This window comes from Teleopsis dalmanni, chromosome X (assembly GCF_002237135.1).
Source record: "Teleopsis dalmanni isolate 2A chromosome X, ASM223713v2, whole genome shotgun sequence".
NCBI lineage: Eukaryota > Metazoa > Arthropoda > Insecta > Diptera > Diopsidae > Teleopsis > Teleopsis dalmanni.
In genome coordinates, this window is record NC_051848.1 from 23,554,314 (window position 1) to 23,569,846 (window position 15,533).

A 15,533-nucleotide genomic window follows, 5' to 3' on the forward strand; every position below is an offset into this window, starting at 1 on the left:
TTAGCTGTTGCAAGTGCAAATCCAATATCTGTTAAGTAAATATCAGAGAAAAGACCCCCTGCCTTGTCAAGCTCATCAGCCCTACAGCTGCCCGCGATATCGCTATGACCAGATATCGCTATTATTTTACAACTCTGAAAGAAGTTGCATTCATTTACTTAAAATGCGTTTTAATATCAAAGATATCTTCGACCTTACAAATAAATTTTCATAAAAAAAATATTTTGAAAAAAAGTGACATTTTTTTATTACATATTAACTTTTACAAGAGGGACGGCGGTTATATTTACGATTTTATCTTATCTTTATCTTAAAAGTTAAGATAAAGAAAATGTTCTGAAAATGTTCAGTACTGAATGAAATATTTCATGCAAAACAAAAACTGCATTTAAAAACCTCAATAATGCTGTACTGCAGCATTAAATATTTACGAAATAGCTTCAGAAATGTATAAAAGGACTTCCATATTATTTGTAAAATTGTTTTACTTATTGTTAAAACAATATGGACTTTTAATATTAACAATGCTGAATAGAAAACTGTCTCTTTTCCACTCCTGAAATGTTTTACTTACTTAATAATACTTACCAACACAATCATAAACCATATACTAATCACAATGTAATAAGTGTGTATGTATATTATAAAGCAAATCCCAGATATCGTTGGGATCAAAAATAACAAATGTAATTTGTGGAAAATTGAACGGAGGACATAACAAAATAAAATAGCAAAACATACAAGGTACTGCATAGATATATACAAAGATAAGTAAATATATATTATGTATATGTCTATATATTGTAACAAAAGGCCAAATAGACTGTAAGAACATAATGTTGTGTCTCTAAAGGTCGTATAAATTTTTTAAATTTTATTTATATTTTGTAATTAGGATCGTTTTCCTGTCACTATATTTTTGAACAAAAAAATCTTTGCTAAAAACGTTAAAAATCCATGCAAATTTTTACCAAAAAGTGAATCTACTTTTTCAAAAAGAACGATTTGTTTCATGGATTTAAAAAATCAAGCCTCAAATAAGATACATTGATCGATACATAGACGTCAAAATATTGCATCAACATCTAAAGTCATCACAGAAATTTAGACTAGAGTTTTAAAAGATAATCGATTTTCGCATATGAATTTAATAAAATCTGTATTCTTTCGAAATAAAACATAAAAATAAATTTTAAAAAAATATAAAACAAAAATTGAAAAAATTTATAATGTATTATGTTTCTAGATTAGGTTCTATGCATAAGAATATATAAATCATGTAACAAATAATGACTCTTAAAAGAGAATATTATTGAAATATAATTAAATTAAAAATAAGAAACATAAAAAAATAAGAAATATAATTAATTAAGCCAATTAATCTACAGTTGGTTTATGCTTTTCTTCTAATATAAACACAGCAAGTGAACTTTGCTTTCACAGCAAAGTTGGCTAATGAACACTGACTTTGAGCTTCAAACTTGGCAGGGTACAAGTTCAACCCTTGGTACTTGTAGTTTCAAACAATTATTATTTTCTAATACAAGATTTATTAAATACAAGAATTAATTCCAAAACCACTGATGGTGAGTATTTGGTAATACTCGAAACAGCTGTATGGTCAGAGAAAAATTCAATTAATTACATAAAAATAATATTTTTGTTGTAGTTTACTAAAAAATATATTAAAAAAATATATAAAAAAGTTTATATATAAAAAAATATATTAACACAAAAAAAATACAAAAAAAAGACTCACAGGACATTTTAAAAATCTGTGGAACTATATATATGTTTCAATTAATTTTAATTAATTTTGTGTAAAATAATTGTACAATCATTACAAAATTACAATAAACTAACAATTATAGGAAATCACTCTAATAAAAAATTCTCACAAAGTCTACATTTTACTAGACACGCATCCATTTAACTGATGTCATTTAAAGAATAAAATAGTTTTGTTCCATGAGAACTTCTTTCTTCTAACTTTCTGAAATTAAATACTTGTGCCGTCTTGGCAAAATCTGAATGTAAATTCGATTTGGAATATAAAAATATTTTGTTACCTCATAATGTTCTGTTGTTTTTTTTTCAAATTTTTTTATTTAAATATAATTTTTAATTTTTTTTTTAAATTTTCTTCTAATTATTTATATTCTAATTTTTTTTTTTTAATTTAATATAAAATTTTTTTTTTAAATTTAATAAATTTTTTTTGTAATTTTATTTAAAGTTTTTTTAATTTTTTTTTTAAATTTTTTTAAATTTTTTTAATTTTTTTAATTTTATTTAAAATCTTGTTTTTTAGTTTTTTGTTTACTTTTTTTTTAATTTCTTTTTAATTTTCTTTTTTAATTTTTGTTTTAAATTTTTTGTTTATTTTTTCTTTTTATATTTTTTGACAATTATTAAATTAAATAAATGCTGCAATGTTATGGAAAATTAACTCATTTTTTTTTTCTTCTTTAATTTGCACGAGTTCATATAATTAACACTTATAATATTCTAGATATATTATAATTTTTCTGATAATAATTAGAAACATTTCCGTTTGTACTTAAATGAAAATAAAAAAAAAACCCAAAATGTTTATTTTAATTTTTAAATTCGTGATTTGAAATTTTATCAAAAGGAAAATGAGTAATCATAAACCAACCTTCTCAAATATATCAAAAAAAAAAATTATATGTCTATATATATGTATACGAGTATATATAATAATAGTAGATATCGTTCAGAAAAAGTAAACACAAAATTAAAGTCTCATAAGAACTAAGCGCAACATAGTTGAATGGATGCTAACATCATGAGACCAATTATCCACTTGGATATTTGTAATAAAAAAAAAAAAAATCCAAAAAAAATCTAAAAAAAATCGAACAATAAAATAATAATAATGGAAAATAAGAGAAGAACAAAATTGAACAAAAATTGGGCAGTTTTAACTCCATATCTCCCCTTTGATTTTAGTAAATGATCAGCCATAGCCACAGCCACGGCCATGGCCACAGTCTGTCTTCAATGCTTTCCATACACAAGAAGTTTATATGAAAAGGCGGTTAATGCTCTGCAATTATTTCGATTGTAAATTCCATTCGCAGCTGCCAAACGAAGGTACGAGTGCAAGTAATTTGCTCCAAAATTTTTTTCCACTTCTGCCACAGCTCAATACGATTCAGTCAAAGTAAGTCCAACAAAGAATCTTGTGATTTCGTCCGCACTTCTCAGCATCCATAGCTGTTGCTGCTGCGGTTACTTGTTTGCCGTTTGCCGTTTTGTAATTTCGTTGGTCAATTTGACGTTTCTTTGGATGCTCAAATCTACAATGAAATATCAGAAATTTGAGGCTGCATTAGGAAAGCTCATATACATAGGTAGACGTCTGCCATAGTTAGTAGCTACAAAATCTTACTCATTTTGATATAATTTTTTTCCACTCGCTTTTTTGAATTTTTTTTTTTTTTTTGATTTTTATTTTGTTTTTGTTTTTGTCTTTATTTTAGTTAATTTTTATAAAACTTTCAACAATGACAAGAAGTTGAAAAATGTCTTTTGTTCGCACTCGTTCCAATGGTTTTTATCTTCTGTGGAGTGTCTGAGTTCGTTTGTTTTATTTGATTTAAGTTTTCGGTTTTCGGTTTTTGGGCTTTAGGTTTTGGTTTTTGGTTTTTGGATTTTGAATTTTGTTGTTTTGTTGTTTTATTGTTTTGCTTTTGGCCATTTACCCTAAAAACAAGCTTTAATTTAACAATTTTGCTGATTTTTTTTTTGTCTTTTTGTGACTTTTTTTCAGTTTTTATTCAAAATCTTATTTTAGTTTAATTTTTGTTTGTGTTTTCTAAATCTTCATCATGACCACAGCGGGGCACTGGCATTAAATTTACTATTTTATTTTATAAAATATTTTTTTTTTCTTTTTTCATGCTTTCATTTCTCTCATTGTTTATTTTTTTTACTCGGACGACGAATTATGCGTGAGCCAATTATGAATTTGATATTTCTTTTGTGGTTTCTTGTACAAAATTTTTGTTTGTAATTTGGCTTTTGTATGAATTAGAGGCCTAAGACCCGAGCTACACCTAATTTTTATTTTTCATACATTTCATATTTCCCAGAAATTGTATTGCATGAACATTATTTTAATTATTCCTAAATGAGTTTGTTAACAATTTATTTTTTCTCTTGTCATTTTTCTAATAATACATATTTCAACAGATATTAACCTTTTGCACAGTCCAATTGAAATATTTTCTAAAGAATTAACGCTAACCTTACAATCAAATGTGACTTAAACTGCTACTGGTTTTGATAAAATACATACATTTTTATAGTATCTAACACTTAAAAATGTATTAATATTGCTATTCTTTTTTATAATATTTTATATGTTAAAAGAAGTATTGAAATTTAACAATTAAAAATAAAAATATAATTAATTAATTCAATTACTCTACAGCTGGTTTATGATTTAAATCTAATATAAACACAGCAAGTGAATAAAGCTTTCACAACAAATTAGCAAAACTCCAAGTCCAAAGTACGGCTTTGGGTCAGTTGGCTAATGTACACTGAGTCTGAGCTTCAAATTTGGCGGGGTAAGAGTTCAACCCTTGGTATTATTTATGTATAATTAAATATAAGAAATAATTCCAAGACCACTGACGATGGATAATTGGCAACAGTCGAAACAGCTGTATAATCAGCCAAAAATTCAATTAATTAAAATAATATAAAAATACTGTTTGTTGTTATAGTTCCCTACTTTTCGAAGCCTCTCTATTAAATATCACAGATTCTATTAATGTAAAAATAGCCACTACTCTCATATTGACGTTAAAATCAAAATTTAATAAAAAGACGTGAACAATTTATACATGTGATTTCTAGAGAGGTATTCGGCCAAGAGGGGTTAAATATTATCTGACAATGAAAAAAGTTATCCGACCGTTTGATGAAATTATAATATAGTTAAAACCATTTTTTGATTTCAGAAAAAAATTTTTTTAAAAGTATTTTAAATTAGTACCTATATGTTATATTCGGCCAAATAAAAAAAGTTACACAACATTACTTTTCTAAATAAATTTTAGCAAAAGGCAACACTTTTTTCTAATATCTTTAATATTAACTTAAAAAGTACAATATATTTAGTTACTTCCCTAGTAATCATTATTTATTTTGACAGCCAAGCTGCGCTTAAAGCTCTTTTTGGACTTGCAAGTCGAAACATGCCATTGAGTGTTACGAACTTCTACAGTTACTTGCAGCTCGGAAGAAACTGAAAACTGATTTCACGTCAAAACTTTTAGTAATAATAATACTTCTATAAATCATATATCACTATCCAATCATCATAATTTTATTCTCTAATAATCAAGGGACTCTACTGACGTTTAGATTTCTATCATAGACATCTAAATATTCAGCACAATCAATGGTCTGATACAGCATGATACATATTTGAATGTACCAACATCTGACTTTTGTCGAAAATGCAGTCAGTAGCAGGTATTACTTTACATACATTATTTTTTAAAAGACCAATATTACTTCAGCTGTAGAATAAACTGTAGAAGAAACTCTAAACTAAACTCTAGAATAAATTGTGGAATAAACTGTAGAATAAACTGTAGAAAAAATTATAGTATACACTTTGGAATAAACTGTAGAATAAGTTCTAAAATAAACTCTAGAATAAACTGTAAAATAAACTAAAGAATAAACTGTAGAATAAACTCTAGAATAATATTTAGAATAAATTGTAGAACAAGCTGTAGAATAAACTGTAGACTGTGTACTAAACTATAGAATAAACCACAGAATATAATCCTAAAAAAGTTCTAGAATAAACTCTAGTATAAACTATAGAATAAACTATAAAATAAACTGTAGAATAAACTCTAGAATAATGTTTAGAATAAACTGTAGACTGTGTACTAAACTATAGAATAAACCACAGAATATAATCCTAAAAAAATTTTAGAATAAACACTAGTATAAACCATAGAATAAACTCTAGAATAAACTGTAGAATAAGCTGAAGAGTAAACTGTAGAGTAAAATGTGTAATAAATTATAGAATAAACTATAGAATGTAGCCTCGAAAAAATTCTATAATAAACTCTAGTATAAACTCTAGAATAAAGTATAGATGCATAAACTGACGACAAATATCAGAAATTGATTTATAATTTATAACGGAGGTCAACATTCGATTCGGATCACGAAGCTAGCAATTATAATTTTATTCTTCAATACTATTATAATAGTAAACTAATAATAATAAAATATATGTAACACTATTCTTAATGGTGTACATGTATGTTTGTAATCTGGATTTTTAATTTTCCATATTTCTTGAAACTAATAATAATAAATTTATTTTTATTTTAAGATTTAGATTTACTTTCTTAACGGAATGGTTAAATACTTCATTTTTAGAAGCAGTGACTGTTAAAAACTGTTATTATTGCATTTTAGATACAATAATTAAAAATGCTTGAAGTAAATGAGCAAAAGATCGTTACATTTTATCTATAGCCATATAAGATCGTTTGGAAATAAGTACCTTACCGAAATTGCTAAATGAAATTATCTATGACCTGTTCTCTCTATTTATATCTAGTACGAGTATTTACTTCCTGTTATACAAAATATGTAAAACTAATTGAAAAAACTACTAAACTACTAAATTACATTCTGCTACCACACAGAAATTTGTTTAAACTGAAACACTTTATGATCCTCATTTAAAATGCGATCATTTCAATGGAAAGACTTTCTAAATCTTAAGATAAACAATCGAAGCTTCAGCACAACTAACGTTAATTCTAATAATTTCAGTTGCTTACAACGTATTAAGGCCAAATTTTCATTACATTTTGAGGAACAATTAATTAACAAAAGTTTTTTATTGCTTTTATGTGGAGCACTACCTAAACCGGAAACACTCACCATAAACTAAAGTTACTTAGCCGTGTGTACGGGTACTCAAATGCACAGCGGATTTATACTTGTTGGCGCATTAAACCAATTCTTCATAAAAATTCTAAGCCTACGGCGATGTTTTCAAAATTACACTGCAAAGGACTACACAAATCTTCGAGCGGTACTACGCTATACTCAATGTTCAAAAACACACATACGCACGCACACACATGCAGTACATCTGTCTGGTCGTCCGGGTGGCTGGTTTGGTATGGCTCACTTTACAGGTTTCTTCATTCAAGAAGTGAAATGTGACAATGCAGATTAAAATAAAGTTAGATAAAAGTCGGATTTAAAATATCAATCACAGAGTTAAGTCACATCTGTGAAGGTTGTAAATGCTAAGTAATGAAAATATTTTGGGATTCCTTTTTTTTCAAATTTTTCTGCAGATTTTCTCCAAAGATTGCGATTACAAATGTATGGACTAAATAGAAAAAAATTTTGAGCAAGTGAACATGAAGTTAGTTAAGATAATGATTTCTATATATAATGATTTTTATAATTTTTTTTATATTTTTATTAGCAATAAAGAAATCTTTATGTATGAGATGAAGTCATAGAAAATAAACTCAGTATTGGCTCCCAGAGAGCGAAACACTGATATCATGATTGATGTCTTGCATTGAGTTATGAAGTTATCATAAATATTCTTAACTAACTCCTAGCGCAGAAGTGTGTATTATTATTCAAAACTAAGTTTCCACTTCCCTTATTTAAGCAATTTCGCGATAATTTACAATTAAACTTTTATATAAATGAGGTCATTATAAATAAATCAACTGATTTAAGGCAAAAAATGTCAAATGCAACACTTAAAATTATCCATAAGGGAAATTACCAAAATCTAATATATTTGTTATGCGTTTTATACGTAAAATGTAAACAAACAAACAATTTCATATGCATAAATCAGCTTATGCCCATGGAAACGCCGATATCTTGATTTCATTAACATAAGCAATTTTAGCTGCAGTGAAAACATGATATAAGATTGGAAGTCAAGGACCACTAATTTGTATAAAATTATTATAGAGATTTTTGTATACTACAAAAGGAGATAGAAAATTACAGGGTACTACATCTCGACGAAACGGAATATACTATACCTTTGAGTATACTATAGAAGAAAAAAATTAAAACTTAAAGTAAATGATATGAAGATGGAAACAAAATCGTTTTTGGTTGAATAAATATTAAATACTGCTTAAAAAGGAGTCTTCTTTAGAATCTAAAGACAAATATATATTATATTTGTGAACTTATTTACGATATTCTAATCATGTTACTCGGTGCCTTTAGGTGGCTTAAAAAACATCATCAGAAAAATGTGCTTTTTAGATTTTCTCTTTAGATTTATATTAGCGTATTGAAGCTGCGTTTCGAGCTTTTTGATTGGATTAATTGATTTTGATGATTCTCAACTGATTAAAATGAAGATCTAAAATCCTTACTTGGTCTAAGGATTCAGAATCAGAATAATATGAGTAGAAAACATCTAAGAAGAAAACATCAGCGTTAAGTCATTGATATGAGCTATAAATTGTAATATGGCCTCTATCAGATTCGACATCTTTCAGGTAACGACTACCACAGCATGGATTTTGCCTTCAATAATTATTACAAAATAGATCCATATGCCCAGAGGTAAGTTTAGTATATAAACAGAATAGACCTTCTCTGTTCTTGAGCAATACATAGATACTACAAAAAAAAACCTTTACGTTTTATGATATCGACAAAATGTTTTAATGGAAATTTCTATCAGGATCAAGCGATATTCTAACAGATTACTTAGGCTAACTGTGTTAATTTGTTGGATATGTCGCATTTACTTAACTAACTGAATATAACCAGACTCTTATTTAACTTAATAATCTTGTTATTAAATAATAATCTTGTAAAACTTTTCAGAATAATGCACAAAAACATTTCGTTTTTTTTTTTCGAGTTTAGTATCAGGTCTATATGTTGTAAGATATTTTTCTTTGTATTTTTTTTTTCTGCCTTCACTAACACGATTTTGTAATTAGTACGATTTCTACTAACAGGTAACAACAAAATCCTAATTTTTTTTTTTTGTATTTTAATTATTTCCGCTCAATTAGCTAAGTCGCAAATGAACAAACAGTTAACACAGTTTTACTGTAGATTTCAAATAAAAATCATTAAATCCCTTAAACACAGCAAATAAGATGAAAATAAGCCACTCGAAATTGTATGGTCGGTCGGATCGAAAGACAAACGAATGTAAACAGATGCGTGTCACTCTTGTAGACAGAAAAAAAAGTACCTTATTCTTAATATTATTTGCTTTGTAAAAAACTTTAATCCGACAAATATTGTTTTTTTTTTTTAAAGCTAAAGAATGTAGCGACAAGTTCTTTAGATAATTATTGTAGATAATATACGACTTACACTTATAGCACTTATAATAAATACGCTTTCGCATTAGTGAGTTTTAAATTCCATAATTTAGCAAAAACGTAAAGAAAAACCAATATAATTATAACGTAGGTGTAGGGTGTTAAATGAAATCACCACAACCGGTGTTACATTAACATGGCCATAATCAAAATTTTAGTCATGAGCTGTTTATAGGAGCACATTACTCCTAACTTTGATGTATGGGTGCAGTCAGTTCGTCACATCTACGCGTAATGCTACAGGCCAACGCATGTTGTATTGTTCATATAGGTGGTATGTTGTACATAGGTATGTTGTACATAAGCATGCACTTTTCATGAATGCAGTATGTCTGCGTGTTTACCTATATGTATATATATAAATACATGTAAGCAAATATATATTTAAAGCTAATCTAATGCTAGAGTATATAATTGTATGACAACAACTAAAACACATTTAATAGCATTTGTACTGTTTTGTACCGAGAAATTGTTCAGTAAAAATTCAAAACCCAACAAAAACAATAAAAAGAAAAAACAATTCATAAAAAATGTTTGAGAAATAAGGTACGTTACTTTGTTGTTATTTCTGTCTCGTATTTTTTATCTATTTTTGTGTGTATATTTTTTTTTTTTTGTGTGTTTGTTGGTTTTTTGGAATGTAATAAATCCATTCATCATCATCATCATCTGCAGATTACAATTTTATAACATTTTGTTCCCAAAATTACAATAAAACTGTTCTTTAACGCTTAACGTGGGGAACTTGACTTGTCTTGACTTGACTTGACTTGAATATCAAATGTGACCCCTTCTTAGGCTGTCAAATTCCTAAACAACTTTAAGCAATTTAAGTACATGAAAATCAACTCAACTCAACTTAACTTGAAAATAAAAAAGTAATAATAATAAAATAGAGAAAAAAAATTGTTGTAATAAAAAAGTTTATTAAATTTTTTTCTTGCTTTTATTTTATTTTATTATTATTATTATTTTCTTGTTTTTGTTTTAAGTGTTTCTTTGTAGGTGATTTCAAATTTGATGAGAACTAAAAGATTTCAACAAAAAAAAAAATTATAAATAACAATTTTATATATTATATAGCTAGGTATATACATAAGTTATATATCTACGTGTATATATTATATATTCTCCCATTTATACATATATTAGAAAACATATTCAAAGATTGTAAAAAAAACAATCGATATTGGCAAAAACTATCGACATTAGCAATAATTTGGCACTACTTAGCCACAAAGATACTGACTTAGAAAACAAATAGTTTAGTAAAGTTTCAAATGAACTTAAAACGGACTAGTGAAATTGGTGTGAAAGGACTCTTTTGGCCGCAGTACCGGCTATTGAACTATTTCACGTTAAGACTTTTAGTAATAATAATACTTCTATAGATAACATATCTGACTTTTATAGAAGATGCACGATTTTGTAATTAGTAAAGGAACATAAGTAAAGTAAAGGAACATAAGTTTAGATATAGTCCTGAAAACCATTAAGTAGGAAAACACTAACCCACTTAAACAAATATCTTTAGCAATCTACAATCTACAATAATTTCAAATAATATTATCACTGGAAATGGAAAGCCTTTAGATCTACTTCCGAATTAGTAGTCTAATAATAATGTAGATTACTACTCTATTAGCACTTGACAATTCTAAAACGTATGTAATATAACAAAACTGGTTGATAGTTCTAGAACTAGTCGTAGACAAATGAAACTTGTATTTATGTTATTGTACGTATTATGTTTCAAATAATAAAAAAAAAAAACTATGGAAATCATTACCACCGGAATAAAGTAGAAGACTTAAGTAGATATTTTAGATTAATACAAGAAATATAATAATATTATTTTAATATATTAATATAATATAATATATTAATAATATTGTAAATTGAAGCCTGTATTTTTCTATTAAATTGAAAACATTAAAGCTAACCGTACACCAATGGATTTTAGGCATAGACCCGACCACTTTTGGAAACACTACTTTATAATACATAAGTGATCACATAATGATCACATAGATCACATAATATATGTGATAAAATAGTATATTTTGATTCCGTAAATATATTAATTTTAACTTTATGGAAACATTACAAGTATCTTCAATATTAAACCTTTTGTATAACCAAATTTTATCGGTTCTGATATTGATATCCAGAAGTAGAATAAAAAAATATAAAGTGATCTGTCCAATGAAATTTGTTGAAGTCAATTATTCCTATTATAATATACTTACAAACATAATTATTATAAAGTTTAGGTATTTATAAGAAATTGAGAGATTGGTTGATATAGTTATATCCTAGTTTAAATATTGGAAAATATAAACTCCTGTTCAAGTCTTATGGATTTCACGAAACTTAGATGTTACAAACCCACAATTTATAGTCGATTCTGAATAGCTTCTTAAATCTTCAAACTAAAACTATCTTTAATGGGAAAATATGTTAGGGTATGTTAGGGTTATGTTAGGGTATGTTAGGGTTATGTTAGGGTATAGTGAATCAAGTGATCTATTAAAGATCATTGTATTTCTGTTTAAAATTAGAAAGATTTAAAACAAGTTTTAACCTTTCTTATACCCTAAAATGTTATTTGTTAGGGAGTACCTATAGCAAGCTTTGATTTAGTAAGCAAATTTTTATGCATTTTAAAACAGATCACTACTACTTTATCATTAACAATGATATTAACATTAAAGATATGATATGATAATTTGTTCGATATATAAATACTATTAGCTTACCTTTAAAATACATCTTCCGACAGGTTCATTTTCTGCCACAGAAACATTATAAAAGCTCTGATCGAAAATCGGTTCGTTATCGTTAACATCGTGTATGGTGACAAGTACAGTTGCAGTTGATGAAAGCGGTGGATGTCCGTTATCCTTAGCTACGATCAACAACTGTGGTACTGGTTCGGTCTCGCAATCGATATGCATACTCGTTGTAATCAATCCCGTATACGCATCTATTTGAAACCATTGCGAATGTGTTTCTGGCGTATCTGAAAGCGCATATATAATAGCCGAGTTATTACCTTCATCACGATCATATGCCACCACTTGCAGTACAGAAGTGCCAGGATCTGCTACTTCCATAACATTCGCATGATACACTTCTCTTTCAAATTCTGGTGCATTATCATTAATATCGGTAACACGCAAATAAATAGTCTTTGAAGCATGCAATGGCGGTGTGCCATTATCTGTAGCAATAACACTAAGTGTATAATTAGGTTGGGATTCCCGATCTAAGGGCTTCGATACGATTACTAAATATATAATGTTGTCCCTCGTGGTAAGACCAAAATGTCCATCACCACCATTTAAGGTTACATTTACATTTGAATATTCTGTTTTCGAATCGGGATCATTGACAGATATGCGTGCCACAAATTCTCCTGGCTCAGCAGATTCAGATATTTTTGGTGTAGCATCATCGCTTAGAAATATAACATTAATTGTCGGTTGGTTGTCATTAACGTCAGTTACACGTATCGATACAAACGCTGTGGTTTCCAGCGGTTGTTCTCCATGATCCTTAGCTACAACCACCAATTCATGTAACTCCTTTGTTTCAAAATCCAAAGGTTTATTCACCGATATTAGACCTGTTTGCGGATCAATGCGAAACATAAGTTCTTTATCACTCTGACGTCGATTGATAGCATATTCAACTAAACCATTTTCATCTGCATCAGTATCGGAGGCATATACTTGAAGTACACTAGTACCAACGGTTGCATTTTCAGGTACTGTGGCAAAGTAGCGGCTTTGATTAAAAATTGGCTGATTGTCGTTCACATCTTGTATCGTTATATTAACAGTCATTTGTCCACGTAACGGTGGATTGCCGCCATCAAGTGCTTCAATCACTAAACTATATGCCGGCGTCGTTTCGCGATCGAGAAAACCATTTATTTGCAAGTCCAGATACAAGACACCATCACGTTCGCGATGCGATGACAAACGAAACGCATTATTTACATTACCCGACACTATATTATAACGCTGTGTATTATAACGTCCGAGATCAAGATCACGCGCCGGATTCAACGTTCTTTTCACATCACGAGGTGTGTTTTCAGGAAATTCAATATTCATAATCGGCGTCGGAAATGTGGGTGCATTATCATTTTCATCGAGCACTCGAATCACAAAACGTGTATTTTCACCACTTAACGGTATGGCGACTAAACTGTACGATGCACGCGTTTCACGATCTAAATGCACTTTTGTCCGTATTTCACCGGTTGCATGATCTATGGCAAGATCGGTCTCAACACCACTGCCCGTTACTGGTACTATTAAGTACGGAGGACCGCTATCAACGCCTTTCATAAATTCACTTATTAAACCAATTTGATGACCTATGGACACACCTTCTGATACTTCTAATTCGCGAATTTGTTCCGCGATGACCATTGGTAACTGCAGGAGCGCCACAATCAGCAAAGACAATATGACAGTTTTATGTTTATTGAGGCAACTAAACATGGTGCGTTGTCGACATCGACATTTGTGATATATTGTGGATTCAGTTTCTTTACTTAAATCTATTTTTGTTTTTACTGCTGGCAATGTTGTTCTTAATATTTTTTTACATGTTACTGATATTCTCCTATTAGGATCTGATCGATTATTTCCAGAAGTCATTTTTATACTTCTTTCCGCATCACTTTTTAATTTAATCGATTTATATTTTTTCATTTTGTGTATTATAATTTTATTTCACTCACCAAAACGAGTTCAATTCAAAATTTGCAACAAATTATTAACAAATTTTGGCAATATTTTTCGTTGGAAAAAATATGATGCATTTTTAAATTCATCATTATTTGTTTGGCATCACATCATTATTCACTGGCAACATTTTTGTTATCTAGAATAAAAAAAATATGCATGTTAAATATACATTGTATGGATTAATACCTTTTTAATATATAAGTATAAATTTTAATCAAATAATTCATTTTATATTTAATAAAATTTATTGGCTGCTTATACAGCATCCCAGACTTCATCCAGACCTCAATAAAACACCCATGAACTCACTACTTTTGCTAAAACAACAAACTCACTTAATTAATTTAAAGCCTATTTGTAATTAATATAAAGTGAACTAAAAGGGCGAAGTTATTTTCAACTTAAACAAAGCGCGGCATAGCGTGCCAATACACCCACTTTACGGTTGCCAAAAGACATCTAGCGAGCTCTGTTTCAAATTATGGAATAGAATAGGACTATCCAAAATACGACCCGTGTGCCACATGCGGCTCGGGGCTGGTGTTTGTGCGGCCCGAGATATGTTCTTAATCTACTACAATTACGCAAATTTTATTTTGGTATACTGGGGTAAAACTACATTATTTTATTTTTATGATATACCAAATAAATTAAAATTTATATTAATAAATTAATAGAACTAAATTTAATATTAATAATTGTGAACGTGTCAATTTGTTTCTGCGGCCCTCTAATCTGTACAGTGATTTGTATTGGCCCGCGACCACATCTGATCTGCACAGCCCTAGCATAGAATATGATGACTTTTACTTTAGTACATGAAGAGTATCGACTACTATTTGGCCACCGGTTAAAAAAATGATATAAGTTACTAATACGCGCTTCTTCAATAAAATTACAGCCGCAAATGAATGAACCTGGACTTGAAATAAAATTGAATTGTGTAGCATTCCATGTGATGTCTTAAGTGTTTACTTCTGAATAAGTTTCAAGTTTAATCTTATTATATAGTTTGTAGATTTCAATAGTTCTGCTACTCCTCTTGTTTCGATATAGACTATGTAAATAGTATCAACAGATATGGTTGACTTACATGATAGTCGACCACTGGTAAGACATCTTTATATCTCCTGAATAGTTTTGGCCTGATTACTATATGTTATATACTTAACATAATCTATATAATGTAATAATCTATAAAAGTATGTATGTTAAATATCATCAGACAAAGAAAAACGTTATATACCATACATAATTATGCAAATGTATATTAATTTAATTATGGCTTTAAAACAACAATAATCTGAATAAAATTAAATGTTCACAATATATACGACATACAATCAGTATT

The 15,533-nt window shown here is 28.4% G+C and overlaps 1 protein-coding gene across 1 annotated transcript in view; it reads right to left on the reverse strand.

Annotated features, from left to right (window-relative positions):
- The window catches only part of LOC119688241 (protein dachsous), a 154,234-nt gene extending 140,445 nt beyond the window's left edge, over positions 1-13,789 (reverse strand). The window contains exon 1 of the mRNA XM_038102921.1: positions 12,179-13,789. Within this exon, the coding sequence (XP_037958849.1) occupies positions 12,179-13,777 (1,599 nt within the window). The 5' untranslated portion in view covers positions 13,778-13,789. The remainder of the gene's footprint in view (positions 1-12,178) is intronic.
- Positions 13,790-15,533: the final 1,744 nt, after the last annotated feature.